Source organism: Erythrolamprus reginae, chromosome 2 (genome assembly GCF_031021105.1).
Source record: "Erythrolamprus reginae isolate rEryReg1 chromosome 2, rEryReg1.hap1, whole genome shotgun sequence".
Lineage (NCBI taxonomy): Eukaryota > Metazoa > Chordata > Lepidosauria > Squamata > Dipsadidae > Erythrolamprus > Erythrolamprus reginae.
This window is the reverse complement of record NC_091951.1, coordinates 125963962-125982265: the sequence shown is the minus strand read 5'-3', so window position 1 is coordinate 125982265 and position 18304 is coordinate 125963962. Positions and strand designations below refer to the sequence as shown.

General features: G+C 40.9%; 1 protein-coding gene across 5 annotated transcripts in view; it reads left to right on the top strand.

The window, feature by feature from the left end:
• SH3TC2 (SH3 domain and tetratricopeptide repeats 2) overlaps positions 1-18304 on the top strand; it is a 57650-nt gene that overhangs the window by 3710 nt on the left and 35636 nt on the right. For 2 of the 5 annotated variants that reach the window (XR_011558042.1, XM_070739423.1), the window contains exons 1-3: positions 2991-3433; positions 13009-13125; positions 18011-18115. Coding sequence is in view for 4 of the 5 variants with exons in the window: in XM_070739423.1 (XP_070595524.1) it covers positions 3412-3433; positions 13009-13125; positions 18011-18115 (244 nt within the window). In the remaining variant the exon portion in view is untranslated. Of the gene's footprint in view, positions 1-148; positions 222-2990; positions 3434-13008; positions 13126-18010; positions 18116-18304 lie in introns of those variants that run through there. The other 3 variants (XM_070739426.1, XM_070739424.1, XM_070739425.1) reach the window with 3 other exon arrangements.

The following is an 18304-nucleotide window of genomic DNA, read 5'->3' as shown; positions in this document are numbered from 1 at the left end:
ACCGATGCCTTTGCTGCTGCATTCTTTGCATTCCGCTTGTAAGTGTTATCTGCCAAAGGTCAAAATAGTAGGTGAGCCATAGACAAACACCTAGGGCTTGCTGCAGTTCTACTGCCATTATATTATTGTACAGACTTTCTGGAAAGTAGAAAACTGCTCTGGGCTGCCCATATTGCTTAACACCTGAAGATTTCTAATGGTGGGACTATTTCACTTATAAAGTAAGTATTGCTTCTAACCCTGTATATATAAGATGTAAAGGAGAGACAAATAGGACAGGGGATGGAAGGCATGCTGGTGCACTTATGCCTGGCCCTTACTGACCTCTAAGAAATCTGGAGAGGTCAACCATGGATAGTCTCAGGGTAAAATGCTGTGGGTTAGGGGATGACACTACAGAGTCAGGTAATGAGTTCCACGCTTCGACAACTCGATTACTAAAGTCATATTTTTTACAGTCAAGTTTGGAGCGGTTAATATTAAGTTTGAATCTGTTGTGTGCTCTTGTGTTGTTGTGGTTGAAGCTGAAGTAATCGTTGACTGGGAGAACGTTGCAACGTATGATCTTGTGGGCGATGCTTAGATCATGTTTGAGGCGTCATAGTTCTAAGCTTTCAAGATTCAGGGTTGTAAGTCTAGTTTCGTAGGGTATTCTGTTTCTAGTGGTGGAGTGAAGGGCTCTTCTTGTGAAGTATCTTTGGACATTTTTGAGGGGGTTGATGTCCGAGATGTGGTATGGGTTCCAAACAGATGAGCTGTATTCGAGGATGGGTCTAGCGAAAGTTATGTAAACTCTGGTAAGAAGTGTGAGATTATCGGAGCAGAAGCTACGTAGGATTAGGTTAATATTTGAAAGGAATTTGGATGCTCTGCAATTATAACAATTAGATTCACAGTATTCATAAAAGAGGTTTTAGAGTAAAAGAAGAGGGGACCAAATCAGAGGGAATCATGTTGTTTAAGATGATATTGTCTTATCCCAGAAGATAAGATGAGTCAAATCTATTTAACGCTTGGGCTGGAACTCTACAGGAAATTCCATACCTGGAAAGTTGGGGTGAGGAATGTAGATTTTTTTAAAAAATCCTATCAGAGTGGCGCAGTGATTAGAGTGCAGCACTGCATGCTACTTCAGCTAACTGCTAGCTGTAGTTCAGCAGTTCAAATCTCACCACCCATTCAAGGTTGACTCAGCTTTCCATCATTCCGAGGTGGGTAAAATGAGGACCCAGATGGTTGGGCACTGATTCTGTATTCTGATTCTGTAAACTGCTTAGAGAGGGTTATAAAAGCAGAAAATAAGTCTAAATGCTATTGCTATTGCTGTTACCATTTTGGCAAATTTGTCATGGAGGAGAACATATCTAATACGTCTTCCTCCTATTTTGTTCCCACAACAACCATGAGTCACCCAGATGGCTATTATGCCTAGGGCAAGGCTAGAACTTATTATTTATTTATTTAGTTCAATTTGTATACTGCCCAACTCACTAAGGACTCTCTCACAGACTTCTGGTTTTTTAGTCTGGTGTTTTAACCACTATACCAAAGCTGCTGAAAAATAAATGCCCCTAAAGAAACGGTGTACCATACCTGCCACTCTTTGAGCCTGACAAGGCTATTGTGAAGGCCAAAAAAAGAAATAGCAGTAAAGGTTTTTGTAAAGCAGTAAATATCGTTTCAAAATGCCCAATATGTATCTCTTTGTCTAAGTGTAGTTTATACCAAGGCTCTCCAACCTTGGCAACTTTAAGACTTGTGGACTCTGTTCACTCTTGGTCAACTGTGATTGGACACACAAGGAATTTGTCTTGGTGCATATGCTCTCAGTGTACATAAAGGAAAAGATACATTTGTCAAGAATCATGAGGCACAACACTTAATTATTGTTATAGGGGTCAAATAAGCAATGAAGAAACAATGTTAATAAAAATCTTAAGGATATAAGCAATAAGTGACATAAGATGGGAGGAAATGGGCGATAGGAATGATGAGAAAAAAACTAGTAGTAATAGTAATGCAGAGTTAGTAAATAGTTTGACATTGTTGAAGGAATTTGTTTAGCAGAGTGATGGCGTTTGGAGAAAAAAATGTGTCTAGTTGTCTTGTTGTGCAGTACTCTATAGCAACGTTTTGAGGGTAGGAGTTGAAACAGTTTATGTCCAGGATGCGAGGGGTCAGTAAATATTTTCACAGCTCTCTTTTTGACTCGTGCAATATACAGGTCCTCAATGGAAGGCAGGTTGGCAGCAATTGTTTTTTTCTGCATTTCTGATTATACCTGTACTCTGAAGTCCTATGAAAGCTTTGCTTTGTTGGTTGAGGAATTTTGTGAGTTACAGTCCACAAGTCTTAAAGTTGCCAAGGTTGGAGACCCCTGGTTTACAGCATCAATGTCACTACATTTAGCAAGTGAGGAGGCAATTTCAAAAATGCTTGTATATGCAAAGGCCTATTCTTTAAGCTGCAACACTGTTTTAAACTCTCGACTCTCTGTGTATGCATCTCTATCTGTCTGTATCAAGGTTAACTCATCCTTCCATCCTTCCCAGGTGCGCAAAATGTGGACCCAGATTGTTAGGGGTGATGTGCTGATTCTGTAAACTGCTTAGAGAGGGCTGTGAAGCGGTAGATAATTCGAAATGCTATTGCTAATGCTCTCTCTCTCTCTCTCTCACAAACACACACACATACACACCCAAAAGACAGGTCCTCCCCCCCTTTCTTCCTAACTCAATGCCAGCTCTGCCGTTTCGGTTGATGTTTAACTAGGGGCGAAACTTTTCGCTTTCAAGGGCAGAGAAGGATACTGGAAAAGGTCGGCTGGCGCAGGTGGCCAGACCAGAAGAGCTAGTTTTAGCAAAAGCCAGCCGGCCCCGCTCTTGATCCAGCCGCTGGCAGCCCGACGGGTAAACAAACCGAGGGCCCTTTTCTCCGGCGGCCTCTTGCCAAGCTTCCCCCTGGCATCCCACCGCAGGGGAGCGGAACCGCGCGGCAGAGAGGGCGCGAGGCGCGCCGGCTGCGCCAAAGCTCCGGTTGGAAGCGAGCTTCGCCTCCGGGAGACGTTTACCGTTTGGCTCCCGGAGAAACTCTGACCTCAGCACGCAAAGGTGCTGCTGGGAAACGGAGCTCCTTGACCAGATAAGCCCCGGAGAGGGACAGTCAGTCCGCTTTTTGCGGCCGAGCCAGCCAAGGTAGGCAGGGAAAGGAAGGAGGAGCGGAGAAAGGTGCGCCCGCCTCTTTTTTCCCCTTTTCGCCGCCGCCGCTGCTGTTTTGCGCGGGGAAGGTTGTCCGGGAATCTCTGAAAGTTTTTTGAGTTCCTCCTTCTTCTCCGGAATCCCTTTGAACCCTCGCGACTCAGGCGTCGGAGGAAGAGGCGAAGAGGTCGCGGAGGGTCGGAGTCCGAAGTGAATGTCTCCAGATGAAAGGCCAGGTCAGTGAAATCTGGTTCTCCCGGCTGTTTGGCGAGTCCCTTCCTGATCTTGGGGCTGTCGATCCAAGTCCGCCTTCTGAGGCAGCCTTCTCTGCCATCGTAGCGGCGGTAATTCCGGGCTCAGTCCCTTCTTACGTCCCGGCCTCAACTAACCCCGATAGAGCTCCCAACCCCTAGACGTGGGCGCCGGACTTCCAGTTGCACACATCCAGTTGCGTTTGTTTTATTTATTTGTTAGACTTCTATGCCGCCCTTCTCCTGAGACTCGTTGCAAAGGCTCCGCAACTGGGCTGGGCTGGCAGAAGTTGGGGTGGAAGTCCACAGGGGCAGGGATGTCAGATTCAGGAGGTCTGCTGAGAGCACCCAGTACTGTTTCTACTGAATCCCAGGAAAGGAAGGAAGGAAGGAAGGAGGGAGGGAGGAAGGAAGGAAGGAAGGAAGGAAGGAAGGAAGGAAGGAAGGAAGGAAGGAAGGAAGGAAGGGAAAGCTGTGAATGACTTCTCATTGGAAAGTTTTCATAAGATGACTATAAAGCTGTAAATACAAAGCTGTAAATAGCATTTAGCAATAGCATTTAGGCTTATATACCACTTCACAGTGCTTTTACAGCCTTCTCTAAGCCGTTTACAGAATCAGCATATCTGGGTCCTCATTTTACCCACCTCTGAAGAATGGAGTGCTGAGTCAACCTTGATCAGGTGGTGAGATTTGAACTGCTGAACTACAGCTAGCACTTAGCTGAAGTAGCCTGCAGTGCTGCACTCTAACCACTGAGCCACCCTGGCCTTTGGATATACAGGTATAATCTCGAGTCTATCCAGTCTATCCAATACAGTGTAATTTTACAGCTTTGTAGTCATTTTGTTTTCAATCTGAAATGATGGAAGAAGCCATGAAAAGAGATGTTGGGCATCTGTATACTTGCTGTACAATGAAAAAAAAACTTATCTGGAAGAACTTCTGTTAGTGGCACAGGCTGCTGGAATGTTGCATTTTTTAAAAACTTGCAATGTTCTACATTGGGCAGCTACAGTATTTCCAAGCTCCTTTGGGAAATGCTCCTTTGAACCTGTACAAATCCTCACCAAATGCTATTTCTTTTTGCCTGAACTCATTGCATAACCAATTATTAACAATGAATTAATTGAATTACTGAGCTAGATTTACTTACTGATTTATATTTAAATTAATAATTTATTTGTTGACCTATATACATATATGCTGATGTGTTTATCTATTAATACAAATACCATAACTTGCTAAACAACTGTAATTAACTATTATAACTATTAACTATTATATATTAATTGAAAGTTACTTTTCATCACTTATTACTTGCTTAATTATTCTATCCTTAACTTATTCCAACTTACTTGAATATTTGAATACTCATATCTAGAACATTAATAATAATAATGAAATATTGATATAGAATTGTATATTGACATTTTTGACTCTTAAGAATTGGATTATATAGTTTATTATAAGTTATCTTACTAAGATTAATATAAATCAACAACATTGAACATTTTTGAGTACAAGCTAAAACTAATATTTCCGTATCTTTTACTATACTCTATCTGACTTTCCCATAAAATATTCAAAATGTCATCTACTAATACAAACACAATTACTAAAGCCTGGAGGAAGGCAACACCTCAACCCTGACCATTCAGCGTAACTTAGAAAACCCTTCTACTGGCAAAACATCAGTTGTACAACCAGACCAAGCTGCACCTATCACCTCAGCCTCCTTACAAGAGATAATGATTAATATGCAGAAATCAATGGATCGGAATTATGAATTAATAATGGGAAATATGGGGGCTTTTTTTTTCTTTTCAAACAACCACCCAAAGCAGGCAGGTGAGAGAAAGAGGGATTACTAAATTATCTTTAAGGCCACCCACCTGGCGTTTTGTAGTTAGTCAGTCTCTCCAATCCTTGCCTAGCCCTTCAGATTATTCAACACATTGGCCTTAGTAGCTAAACAGAGAAATCAGAGCCAGCCTGGAGCTGTTAATTACCAACAGGCCTATCAATGGAGAGCCTTTGCAAAGCAGTGTAGAAGAGACATCTCAGGAAAACTGGTATGGCTCAATTCTGCATGTCTGTTCAGAAGTTACGAGGGTTTTTATCCAGAAAGTAAGGTTACAAGATACTTAGCCCTCAAGGGGGAATGTTCGCGGGGGAAGTTGGTATTACTATTGTGTAGCAGGAAGCCAGTGGAAGCAAACAAGCAGTGCCAGTGGTCAGTAGATCATCGACTTGCATTGTGGTGAATGTTAGAGATGAGCATCTCATTCTGCTTCCCTCCAAATATGAAGTGCATGCTGTAATACCTGAATGCTAAAGAGCCGGGTTGGCACAGCAGGTAGAGTGCTGTACTGCAGGCCACTGAAGCTGACTGTAGATCTGTAGGTCAGCGGTTCAAATCGGCTCAAGGTTGACTCAGCCTTCCATCGTTCCGAGGTGGGTAAAATGAGGACCCGGATTATGGTTTCTGCATCCACTGTAGTGTCATGCGTAGTCCGATTCTAAGGCAATCTTACAGATTCTGCTCTCTGTGGCACTTCTAAAGAGTTTTCGGAGAGGGGCGGCATATAAATCCAATTAATAATAATAATAATAATAATAATAAAGACATCCCTCTGTTCTCTTTGATCCCATCCATTACCTTTTTCTATTTTCCTCCATCAGCCTGCAGCTTTGAATAAATACCTTAGCTATGGTTACTGCCACACTTGACTTAATCTCTAGGGCAAATACGTACAGAATGATTATTTTTCACTCTCCTTTGTCAAATAGCTTAGTTGTGGTTTCCCCTATCTTGAGTAGGTCAACAAGCAAATATTTTTATTTCAATTTTTGATAACAAATGGGTTCTCAATTCATTGTCCTAGTTATGAGGTTCTCTCTTTTTTTGATCAAGGTTACATCGCTACCCCCTGCCCCTCTGAGTAAGATCTTCAAATCACAGTTGCAGTGATGATAGAAACATAGAAACATAGAAGTCTGACGGCAGAAAAAGACTTCCTGGTCCATCTAGTCTGCCCTTATACTATTTTCTGTATTTTATCTTAGGATGGATATATGTTTATCCCAGGCATGTTTAAATTCAGTTACTGTGGATTTATCTACCACGTCTGCTGGAAGTTTGTTCCAAGGATCTACTACTCTTTCAGTAAAATAATATTTTCTCATGTTGCTTTTGATCTTTCCCCCAACTAACTTCAGATTGTGTCCCCTTGTTCTTGTGTTCACTTTCCTTTTAAAAACACTTCCCTCCTGGACCTTATTTAACCCTTTAATATATTTAAATGTTTCGATCATGTCCCCCCTTTTCCTTCTGTCCTCCAGACTATACAGATTGAGTTCATTAAGTCTTTCCTGATACGTTTTATGCCTACGACCTTCCACCATTCTTGTAGCCCGTCTTTGGACCCGTTCAATTTTGTCAATATCTTTTTGTAGGTGAGGTCTCCAGAACTGAACACAGTATTCCAAATGTGGTCTCACCAGCATTCTATATAGCGGGATCATAATCTCCCTCTTCCTGCTTGTTATACCTCTAGCTATGCAGCCAAGCATCCTACTTGCTTTCCCTACCGCCTGACTGCACTGTTCACCCATTTTGAGACTGTCAGAAATCACTACCCCTAAATCCTTTTCTTCTGTAATATTTGCTAACACAGAACTGCCAATACAATACTCAGATTGAGGATTCCTTTTCCCCAAGTGCATTATTTTACATCTGGAAACATTAAACTGCAGTTTCCATTGCTTTGACCATTTAGCTAGTAAAGCTAAATCATTTACCATATTACCGACGCCTCCAGGAATATCAACCCTATTGCACACTTTAGAGTCATCGGCAAATAGGCAAACCTTCCCTACCAAACCTTCCCCTATGTCACTCACAAACATCTTAAAAAGAATAGGACCCAGAACAGACCCTTGTGGCACACCGCTTGTAACCTGACTCTGCTCAGAATACTCGCCGTTAACAATAACTCTCTGATGTCTACGCTTCAGCCAGCTGCAAATCCATTGAACTATCCAGGGATTGAGTCCAATCTTCATTAATTTATCTATCAGCTCTTTATGTGGATCAGAATCATATTTTGATGGTTAGTGAAGAGCAGTAGGTTACATTCTATGAATGGGGTGCGTTCATAAATCTGAATGTACGTTGCCCAATTTCAGACATGTACAAAGCACCTAAAATAAATCTAACCTGGTAGGAGGTTAGGTTTATCCCGATCTTTGGAATTATAAGATCGTTAATCTAGCCAGCAGGGTGCTGCGTGGTGGCTTACATTAAGTTGCTCTGCTTTTAGAAGACAGAATATAAAAAGCTTTCCTGGCACAGCATAAAAGAGAAGAATATCTCTTTAATTATGAAAAAAACTAGACATTGCGCTGTATCTTTTCATTGTTTCCAATTAAACAGCCAGAAGTTGGCACCGGACCAGATTATCTCAGGGACTGCCTTCTGCTGCACAAATCCCAGCGACCAGTTAAGTCCCACAGAGTGGGTCTTCTCCGGGTCCTGTCAACTAAACAATGTTGTTTGGCGGGGCCCGGGGAAGAGCCTTCTCTGTGGCAGCCCTGGCCCTCTGGAACCAACTCCCCCCGGAGATTAGAATTGCCCCCACCCTCCTCACCTTTCGTAAGCTCCTTAAAACCCACCTCTGCCATCAGGCATTGGGGAACTGAGATACTCATTCCCCCTAGGCCTTTGCAATTTATGCATGGTATGTTTGTTTGTATGTACGATTAGTTTTACAATAAGGGTTTTTTAGTTGTTTTAGTATTGGATTTACATGTTGTTTTTGTTATTGTTCTTAGCTGCCCCAAGTCTACGGAGAGGGGCAGCATACATACATTCATACATACAAACAAACAAACAAACAAACAAACAAACAAATAAATAAATAAGCAAACCGTTAGAGAGCTGGTTGCGAAGGAAGCACAAGGCTCCACCCACTCTCCCGGATGCCCACCCACCTGGCACATGTACAGAGGGTAAAAGAACCCAAAAGGCGGTTTATGGGCAGGTGGGCGGAACCTCATGCTTCACACTCCATGACCAGCCCTCCGACGACTGTCAGGCATGAGTGAACCACCAGGAGCATTTCCACCAGAATGAGTGAACCACCAGGAGCCGAGGTGGCGCAGTGGGTAGAGTACAGTACTGCAGGCCACTAAGGCTGACTGCTAGATCTGCAGGTCAGTGGTTCAAATCTTACCACCGGCTCAAGGTTGACTCAGCCTTCCATCCTTCCGAGGTGGGTAAAATGAGGACCCGGATTGTGGGGGTAATATGCTGGCTCTGTTAAGAAGTGCTATTGCTAACATGTTGTAAGTCGCCCTGAGTCTAAGGAGAAGGGCAGCATTAAAAAAAAATTGAATAAATAAAAAAAGAAATAAATTTCACCCCTGATTTGCATAAACAGCAGTTCTCATTTCCCCGATTTGCAATGTACGCTAACTCAAAAGTTAGGAGATTTCCAAAGGGGGAATCCAAAAAGCTTTTGAGTTTTTCACCACCACCCACCAAAGCTGAGAATGCTGAGAATGTGTTGCCTGGCATTTGAAACACAATCAGAAAAGACGTGTGTGTGTGTTTGTTTGCAGTACTGGGAGGAATGAACCACTGAAGTGAACCAGTTACTCTGAGCTTTCCCTGCCTATTGGCAGCCTGGCCCAGCCATGCCTCCCACCTTGCAATGGCCATCAACAGATGCATTGTGTTCTGAGAGGCTGATTTGCCATAGCTAACTGAGCCCGCTGAAAGAGCTGAGACTGAGCTCTGCCTGGGTCTTGTTTTGGATCTGTTAGAGGGGAGACGACGGATTTGTGGGGGGCCAGATGGGCTGGTGCACACATGGGCTGCTGCTTTGGTTTCCCTTTACAGAGGAAATGTTCAATGTGGTCAACAGGTGAGCTGCCTACAACCCCACTCTTAGCAGAGCATTGTGACTTTCTGCCTCTTCTGTTTGCTTTTAAGCCTATTTGGTGACAGCTCTTCATGAATAGCTGGCAATGCTGCACAAAAATCTAACCCGCTCTCTGTTCTCCATTGTTTCCTGCCTTGCTATCAGCAATTAATGGTTGAGGGGCCCCAAAACACACCATTAAACAGGAAATGCAATTTTGTAATTCAGGACTGTGAAGCCAGAGGCTTATGGCTTCCCCCATGGAAAATACATAGCATTTCTCACTTCTGTCTTTCCTGCTTTCAGGCTTCAAAGGGGGTTCTTGATAATTTTACAGTAGGTATATTTAAAACCTATGTGACTAAGGAATGGCAAGTGGAAGAACCTGGATTTATTGAAATGTATCAAAGAAGTGCCCCATAGCCAATGTATATGCAATTGCTTTTCTCTCTTTTTATGACTCTTTGGTAAATCTCTTACTATTGCTTCCCTTTTCATTCATGCTCAATATGCTTTTCTCTTGGTTTTCTATATTTCCTCTCTAGTTTTATAGTATCTCTTTCAAAATTAGACATTCCAGCTTCACACAGAATGTCGGGGTCTCACATTATGGATTCATACAATAGCAGCTAATTTCTCTATGTTTATAGCTGCAGCACAATAACACTGCTGTTTTTCTGCTGACAGAGTAAACCCCAAATCCCTTTACATCATTTCTTTTCAACTTTCTGCAGAACTGGCTAGAGTAAAATGTTACAACAATAGTGATGCATTGGACTTTCTCTGTCAGCAGAGTAACTTTTCAAAATCAGAATAAAATAGGGCCAAATTTGATGAGGGAGAGGGAGGGAGGGAGGGAGGAAGGAAGGAGGGAGGGAGGGAGGGAAGATAATTGGGGAAGAACATGTCCCCAATGCCCATCAATAAAAAAAGCAATTAATGACCCTGAATGTTACTAATTAGTTAATGCTAAGTCTCTTCCCTACTCACTCCCAGTCATGTTATCCAATGTGAAGCTGTTACAAGGGTTTGGAAAGACTTCAAGAAGTTTTATTCTTCAAGTTCCCCTCCCTTGTTTTCCCCCGTAAAGCCAGTCTTGATAGCCTGAGAAAATCTTGAGTGGTGATTTTTACTCTAGCTTTAATAGTAATTGTAGTAGTAAGAATATTTTTTAAAAAAATAAAAGTTATTCATTAACCATTCATATGAAATTATAATAAAACATTTGGCTTTGGTAAGCTTATCTAATCATTTCTACATTGAGAGGACCATGAAACGTGAAATAAGAGATATTAATCTGTGAGTTTAAATAAGTACAATTATGTTACTTCTTTCTTTTATTTTATTCAAGGCAATGGAAAAGGATTGGATTATGTAAATATGGAAAGCTCACGAATGCATGGTCATTATTAATAATGCTGCCTTTTCATTGTGTGGTCTAGTCTGCAGCAGTTTGATTGCAACATCTGAATTTCTGAGAAATGTAGCTAAATACTCTGACAGTGTTCTTTGCCATGCTTGCAACGCTGTAGTTTTCAGCAGTGGTTTGAAATTAAGCTACTATCTGACCAATGCAGTCAGGAGCCACAAACTGTAGCTTCTGAACTTAAAAGGATGTTTTGTTCAGAGGTGGGTTTCAGCATGTACTGACCAGTTCTGGAGTAGTGGAAATTTTGAATAGTTCGGAGAACCGGTTAATGCCACTGGTAAATACACTCCACCCTATCTATTCTCTGCCTCCCAAATCCCAGCTGATCGGGAGGAAATGAAGATTTTACAGTATCCTTCTCCTCCCATGCCCAGCAAGCCATGCCATGTCCACTAAATTATGCCCACAGAGTCGGTAGTACAAAAAAAAAAAAGAATCTCACCACTGTTTTTGTCAGGCATACAAAGTGATTTGTACCTAACAAGACCAATTTTTTCAAACACACATAAATTCTGTATTACTTTGAATGCTATTCCCCTTCATGATACATTAGATCATGGATTGTCTATTCTGTTATTTTCCTAATCTTTTGGGGTGCAATTTTTATAAACTGCAGACAATGTGACCAGAGATGAATGATTAATGGAATACAATTGGCAGCATCTAACTGACTTTCATGATTGCATAAATGAAGTGGACAAAAATGTCCACTACAAAAAGGGTGGAAGGTCTTAAAGCATAAAACTTATCAGGAAAGACTTAATGAACTCAATCTGTATAGTCTGGAGGACAGAAGGAAAAGGGGGGACATGATCGAAACATTTAAATATGTTAAAGGGTTAAATAATGTTCAGGAGGGAAGTGTTTTTAATAGGAAAGTGAACACAAGAACAAGGGGGCACAATCTGAGGTTAGTTGGGGGAAAGATCAGAAGCAACGTGAGAAATATTATTTTACTGAAAGAGTAGTAGATGCTTGGAATCAACATGCCTGGGATAAATATATATCCATCCTAAGATAAAATACAGGAAATAGTATAAGGGCAGACTAGATGGACCATGGGGTCTTTTTCTGCTGTCAGTCTTCTATGTTTCTAAGTAAAGTTAGTACTTAGATTAGGGATTACCTGGATAGTCCAGAGATATTGACTGGCTGAAATAGCTGCATTCTCAGAAATAGCTGGAAGAAGGCAGTAGGAAATTAGTTTTATCATGTTAAGGGGAAAAACTGCTTCGGTATAATTATAAGTATCAAGCTTAATACATGGACATTTGTGCCAAAGGTGAAATGCTACTGATTTGGCCCGGATCGGCTACAACAGTAGTGGCAGGTGGTGGTGGTGGTTTGGAGAACTGGTAGCGATGGCAGTGTGAGGTTCTGCCCACCCACTTGGACATCATCATTGTCCTCTTTCTAACCCTCTACACATGCAAATGGAAAAGCATACACTTCCGAACTGGTAGGATAAGTAAGTAGATTTCACCACTGATCTGTACATACAATGGAAATAATCTGGAGGGTCAGTTTGACCACTTACACCTATTTCTGATTTACTCCAGATCAAGTGTAAAGTAACCCAGTATGTGAGAAATGAGAACCATCCATTAGGCTGATATCAGTGCAAAAATGTAGCATGCCCTGTTTGCTCCCCAAATTTCTGTCACTGTATTGATGTTCAAAGAGTAAGTCAGGCTGTCCCATAATCCTGATCTAATGGAAATATCATAAAACCAGGGGTGGGCTGCAGCCTGGATGGGTGGGGGGAAGCAGTGGGGTAGCAAAAATGGAGCTCCACCCCAGAGCATCCAATTTGCACTGACAGATGTTGAAAGAAAATGCAGGGTGTCCTGTATAAGCCACGCCCACAGTGTGGCAGTAAAAATTTTGGTAGCCCTTCACTGCATAAGACGCTGTTATTTTAAAAGAAGATGCCAAAACATTAACATAATTTATGCAAACAGGGGAGCTAGTTTCAGTTCACTTATTTAAACATTTAGTTCCCCATTTCTAGACAGTTTGAACGAAAGTAAATAAGTAACTATAGTTGACAGAGATGTATTTCTCTGAGCATAATTGCCAAAGAGGCAAATCAGATTCATTGTAAAAAAGACCTGATGTCTTTGTTTCTGGACTAGCGAAATACACCAGTTAGCATTAACAATATTGGTTTAATTTGTTTCTCATTTGCTCCATGCATTTTCAAGGTGCAGAGTCAAAATCATCTTCTATCCAATCTGTGCTCCTGTCCACTTGGTCAAGTCTGCAGCATTGTCAAGCTGAAACCCCAGAAAGATGCTTCCCAGAGAAGAAGATGGCATCAGGTGCATTTTTTAATTTTTTTAAAAAATCCACAATCTTATTTTCAGTTTTGAAACTGTGGGAATGGCTGTGTGGGTGACTATGATGGACTATCAAGTACAGCTTGACCTGTAAAGCTGAGCCTTATAGGGAGAGCTTGCACTGTAAAATGAACTTCAGGCTTTATTTCAAAGATAATCGAGTATTGAAAGAAAAGACAGCCTTTAGAAAAGATCAAAGTATTTATTTACATACTGGTAGTCCTCAATTTACAACCATAATTGAGTTTGTAATCATAGTTGTCATTTGTATCACTTGTTAAGTGGGCTATGACATACCCAATTTTACAGCATTTTATGTGGCAGTTATTAATCAATCATGGAGATAGCAAAGCAAACACGTTAAGCAAACTCATTGTTCAGCAAAAACACTGTAAATTGTGGGTCATGTGATCACAGGATGCTGCAAACAGCTGTAAATAAGGGCTGGTTGCTGAATGTCCAAAATGCAGACATGTGATTAGAGCGGGATGTGGCTGTGAGAAGTTCAAATCTGGATGAGTAACTTTTTCAGAGTTCATTGTAATTTCAAACCATCGCTAAGGGGTGGTCATAAGTTGAGGACGACCTGTACACATTAGCCCTCAATCTAAGTAGTTTATCTGTTTTAATTATTTGTATGGAAAAGAGGCAAGAACCCCCAAGATTCTTAATTTTTTCTCTCAGAGAATAGGTAGAAGGGAGAAACATTTTTTTCTCTCTCAGAGCAACCCATTGAAGGTGCCACGTGGAGGTTTTTCAGGCCTTTAATTTCTCCTCAGGGAGAAGGAGAGATAAATGCAACTGCCTCTAAAGGTGCTTGAAATGCTTTGAAGAGACGGTTCCTGAAGGAGCAGGTCCTTTTTCATAGCAGGGGTAAGGAGAGAACTGTCTGGTGGTATATACCATATTTTTGGAGTATAAGATGCATCCTTTTCCTCCCTAAATGAGTCTGAAAATTCAGGTCCGTCTTATACTCTGAATGTAGCTTTTTAAAAGCTTTTTCGCCCAGCCTTAACTAGATGCTAATGATCTTCCCAGCTCTTACCTTGCAGGTTCTTTCATTGTTATCCTTTGCAAAGAATGTTTTCCAAGCCCTAAGTCTGCAGGGTTTTTGTCATTGCTCTAACTTGCTCCAAACTTTCTTTCTTTCTTTCTTTCTTTCTTTCTTTCTTTCTTTCTTTCTTTCTTTCTTTATTTTTATTTATTTATTTATTTATTATTTATTTATTCATTCATTCATTCATTTATTTATTTATTAGATTTGTATGCTGCCCCTCTCCGCAGACTCGGGGCGGCTCACAACAACAATAAAACAATGTACAACAAATCCAATAATTTAAAAATCACTAAAAAAACCCTTATCAAAAGCAAACATACACACAAACATACCATGCATAAACTGTATAGGCCCGGGGGAGATGTCTCAATTCCCCCATGCCTGATGGCAGAGATGGATTTTAAAGAGTTTACGAAAGGCAAGAAGGGTGGGGGCAGTTCTAATCTCCGGGGGGAGCTGGTTCCAGAGGGTCAGGGCCGCCACAGAGAAGGCTCTTCCCCTGGGTCCCGCCAAACGACATTGTTTAGTCAACGGGACCCGGAGAAGGCCAACTCTGTGGGACCTAACCGGTCGCTGGGATTTGTGTGGCAGAAGGCGGTCCTGGAGATAACCAGGTATTAATGATTTTCCCAGCTATTACTGGCTTTCATTGTTACTCTCTCTGAATAAGGTTTTTTAAAGCCCTAACCAGGGGATAAAATAAGGTGCTGAAGCTGACCAGACTAAGGATGCTAGCCAGATGAATATCTAGTAAGCAGATTCTTTCCCTTATTTTCCTCCCACAAAACTAAGGTGCATCTTATACCCTGGTGCGTCTTATACTCCGAAAAATATAGTAATATGAATGGGGCAGGTATAGATGTATGTAAGAGGAAAGGTTATACCAGTAGACTTTGAATCTTGAACCAGGTCATTTTTACCATAAGCTCACAATGTACTCCTAGGCGTTCCTAGCTCTGATGGCAAAGAAAGATTCCATTATCCCTGAGTTAAGCAAAGTTCAATGGCAATATTTACATTCTAGCAACCATCATTTCTCACAGTCCTTTAGTGCAGCATGGCTTCAGTTAGCAAAGTGCTTGCACCTATCATAAGGATGAGATCAGTGTGATAAATGCTAGGGTTATTTGGACTTACAGTAACTCTGAAAAATTATGGTTACCATATAAAATCTGGCTTGTCACTTCCCTTTCTCAGAGAAAAAAAATTCTTTCATTATAACAAATAAAAGTAAAGGGCATGGCTATGGCATCCCTGTTGCAAGATCTGCCTTTGTGTTACTTGAAGTGCTTGTTGGTGTCTTAAAATTCAACGCTACATAGAGAAACTACAAGAAAAAGCAAAATGCAGTAGGAGACTTCTTTTTGTTAAAAAAACCCCCAACAACAACATGCTTAATAACTTCAAAGAAACCATTATTTTTCACTTGGAACTCCATTAGAGTTTATACTTCAGTGTAAATCAAATCACATCTTATGTTTATAGATGGATTAGCAAAGCTGACAATAAAGAGGGGAAAATTTAATTGAACCCACCATTGTTTACAACCCTTATACTGTATCTTGGCAGTTTTGAAGCCTTTGTCGGTTATTGATGTGTTCCAGACTTTTAAAACTTATTAGACTGCTAGAAGAGGTGGTTTAAAAGGAGGGAGGGGAGGATAACTCTTCAATAATATAATTACTGCTTACATTTTCTCATTCTAGGAACTTTATGACTATGTTTGATATATAAACCTGACTGGGTTTTTCAGTTTATTGCCATTACAGTTTATCTCAGCCTCCCTGCAAAATTAAGCATACAATTGTGTATAAAATAGTAGCTTTCCTTCAAGAACAGCAGCATTCTCATACTCCTTTTCTCCAAGGTGGCTTCTGTATACACTAATTGAGAGGCTCCAAAATGATTAGTGTTATTCTAGAGCAGTGGTGTGACACTTAAGGCCTGGGAGGCAGATCCTACCCATGTGGGCTTAGATCTGGCCCGCAGAGCTGTCCTGGAAAAAGAAAAGGACTAGCCTGCAGTGCCTTTGCCAGCAAAAAGGGAGCTTGGGAGGGCTATTCACAGCCCTCTCAAGCTCCGTTTTCTCTGGCAGTGGTTGCAGGAAGCCGTTTCAGGAAGGCATTTGGTGGCAGAATGCTTGGGACACCATGGAGCCCCTGACACGAGTATCATCAAGCTGGCTATCCCCCCTGAGGTCAAACACAACCCTGATGCAGCCCTCAATGAAATTGAATTTGACACCCCGGTTCTAAAGACTTTTTAGTGGTACCTGTTATTATATAGTGAAATTATCTCAAGGATCTCTCATTCAATCAGGGCTTTTTTAAAAGTAACGTGCTCTACTTTTCGTTTTATCAATAACATTTTTAGTTCGCTTCCAAGATTAGAGGCAGGTTAGAATAAAACTGTCATAAAACATCAAAAAAACTTCTGCTACTTCATACCTTTACTATAAATTTTATTGCAAAATTGATTGATACATTTATCAAGGAATGAATGTCCCAGATGTTTTATCTAGGAAAAAATATCCTGGGCACTATATAACTCCTTCAATTGAACTGGCAAGGGGCAAAGGATATGTAAATGTGTTTAGAGTTACATTTCTTCCATAAGTTTTTACCCACATTCTAGTTTGCAATAAATCTGGGGATAATCTCAAAATGTATACTTAAGCATGAGTTTTCATCTGCACTAAATAATACACAAATATATAACTATTCCCAGACTCTCTATCACCATATATATTTTGATTTATGTAATCTTTCAGGAGCAATATATAACCAGATAAATGGGAAATTGACATCTCAGATAAAATGGTGTAGTGGTGAAGGTGCTGGCTTAAAAACCAGGAGGCTGTGAGTTCTAGTCCCTCCTTAAAAAACAGCTGAGTGACTTTGGGTCACTTTCTCTTTCTCAGTCCAGCTCTTTAAAGATTAACCAATTTTATTACTCATAAAATTTCATGGATCTCATCCACTTCATGAGATAAAATACTCATGAATGAGGTATTTTTAGTTGGGAGGGAAGCAGGTAAAAATTAGTCATGAAAATAGGTAACATTGTTTTAGAGCTCTGAAAAGATAGAATCAACATTCCTTAGACCAGTGTTTCCCAACCTTGGCAACTTGAAGATATCTGGACTTCAACTCCCAGAATTCCCCAGCCAGCATTCGCATTCGCTGGCTGGGGAATTCTGGGAGTTGAAGTCCAAATATCTTCAAGTTGCCAAGGTTGGGAGACACTGCCTTAGATCATGATAATAAACAAAGTGGTGATATTACACTAACATTTTGTCTTTAAATCCTTAAAACAATCCTGAAGCAATCCATTCTCACAATTCCATTATCTCTTGCACCTCATTTTCTGTATTTGTTCTATTCATCTGATGAAATGTATAGAGTACCAAAGAGAATTGTCAAAATAATAAATGTAGACAAATATAAAATATGGGAATTGATGAGGAAAGCAAAGTTAAAAGTGGCCATCTGGGACATGGGGTGAGAGTTGGAATACTTGTAGTTTCTCTGCTTCGGTAGAGGTCATACCAATGCTATCCCAAGAGTATAATAGATTTATTTTGGGAATATAAGGTTCAATGTTCAGCCCTAGCTTAGAATGTAAATCTGGAAAAGATTTCTGAGTCACCAGGGAGCTTCGTTAATCAGTCAACATCCTTGGACTTGATTGTTCATTCATTTGTCAGTGTTTAGAAGCTCCCTTTATACTCTTGTGTCCCCTTCAATACCGTACTTTACTTCCTCTAAAAAAGTTGACAGTAGTCCTTCTGCCTGCATGGTGACTTATCAGGTAACCCCAAAGAACTGGATCCAGGAAGTCATCCTGCACAGATAGGAGAGGGCACTCTGGAAACTGAGTCCGTGTCACTGGCAGTAGGGGAAGGGTTCCCAAATGGTAAGTTTTTGTCTAATTGCTATTTTATGTTGGGAAAAAAGGAAGGAAGGAAGGAAGGGAAGGAAGGAAGGAAGGAAGGGAAGGAAGGAAGGGAAGGAAGGAAGGAAGGAAGGAAGGAAGGGTCATTGAATTTCATTTCTTCAAAATTAGCACTAGTGTTTTTTACATCATATTGCTATTAGCAGCGTC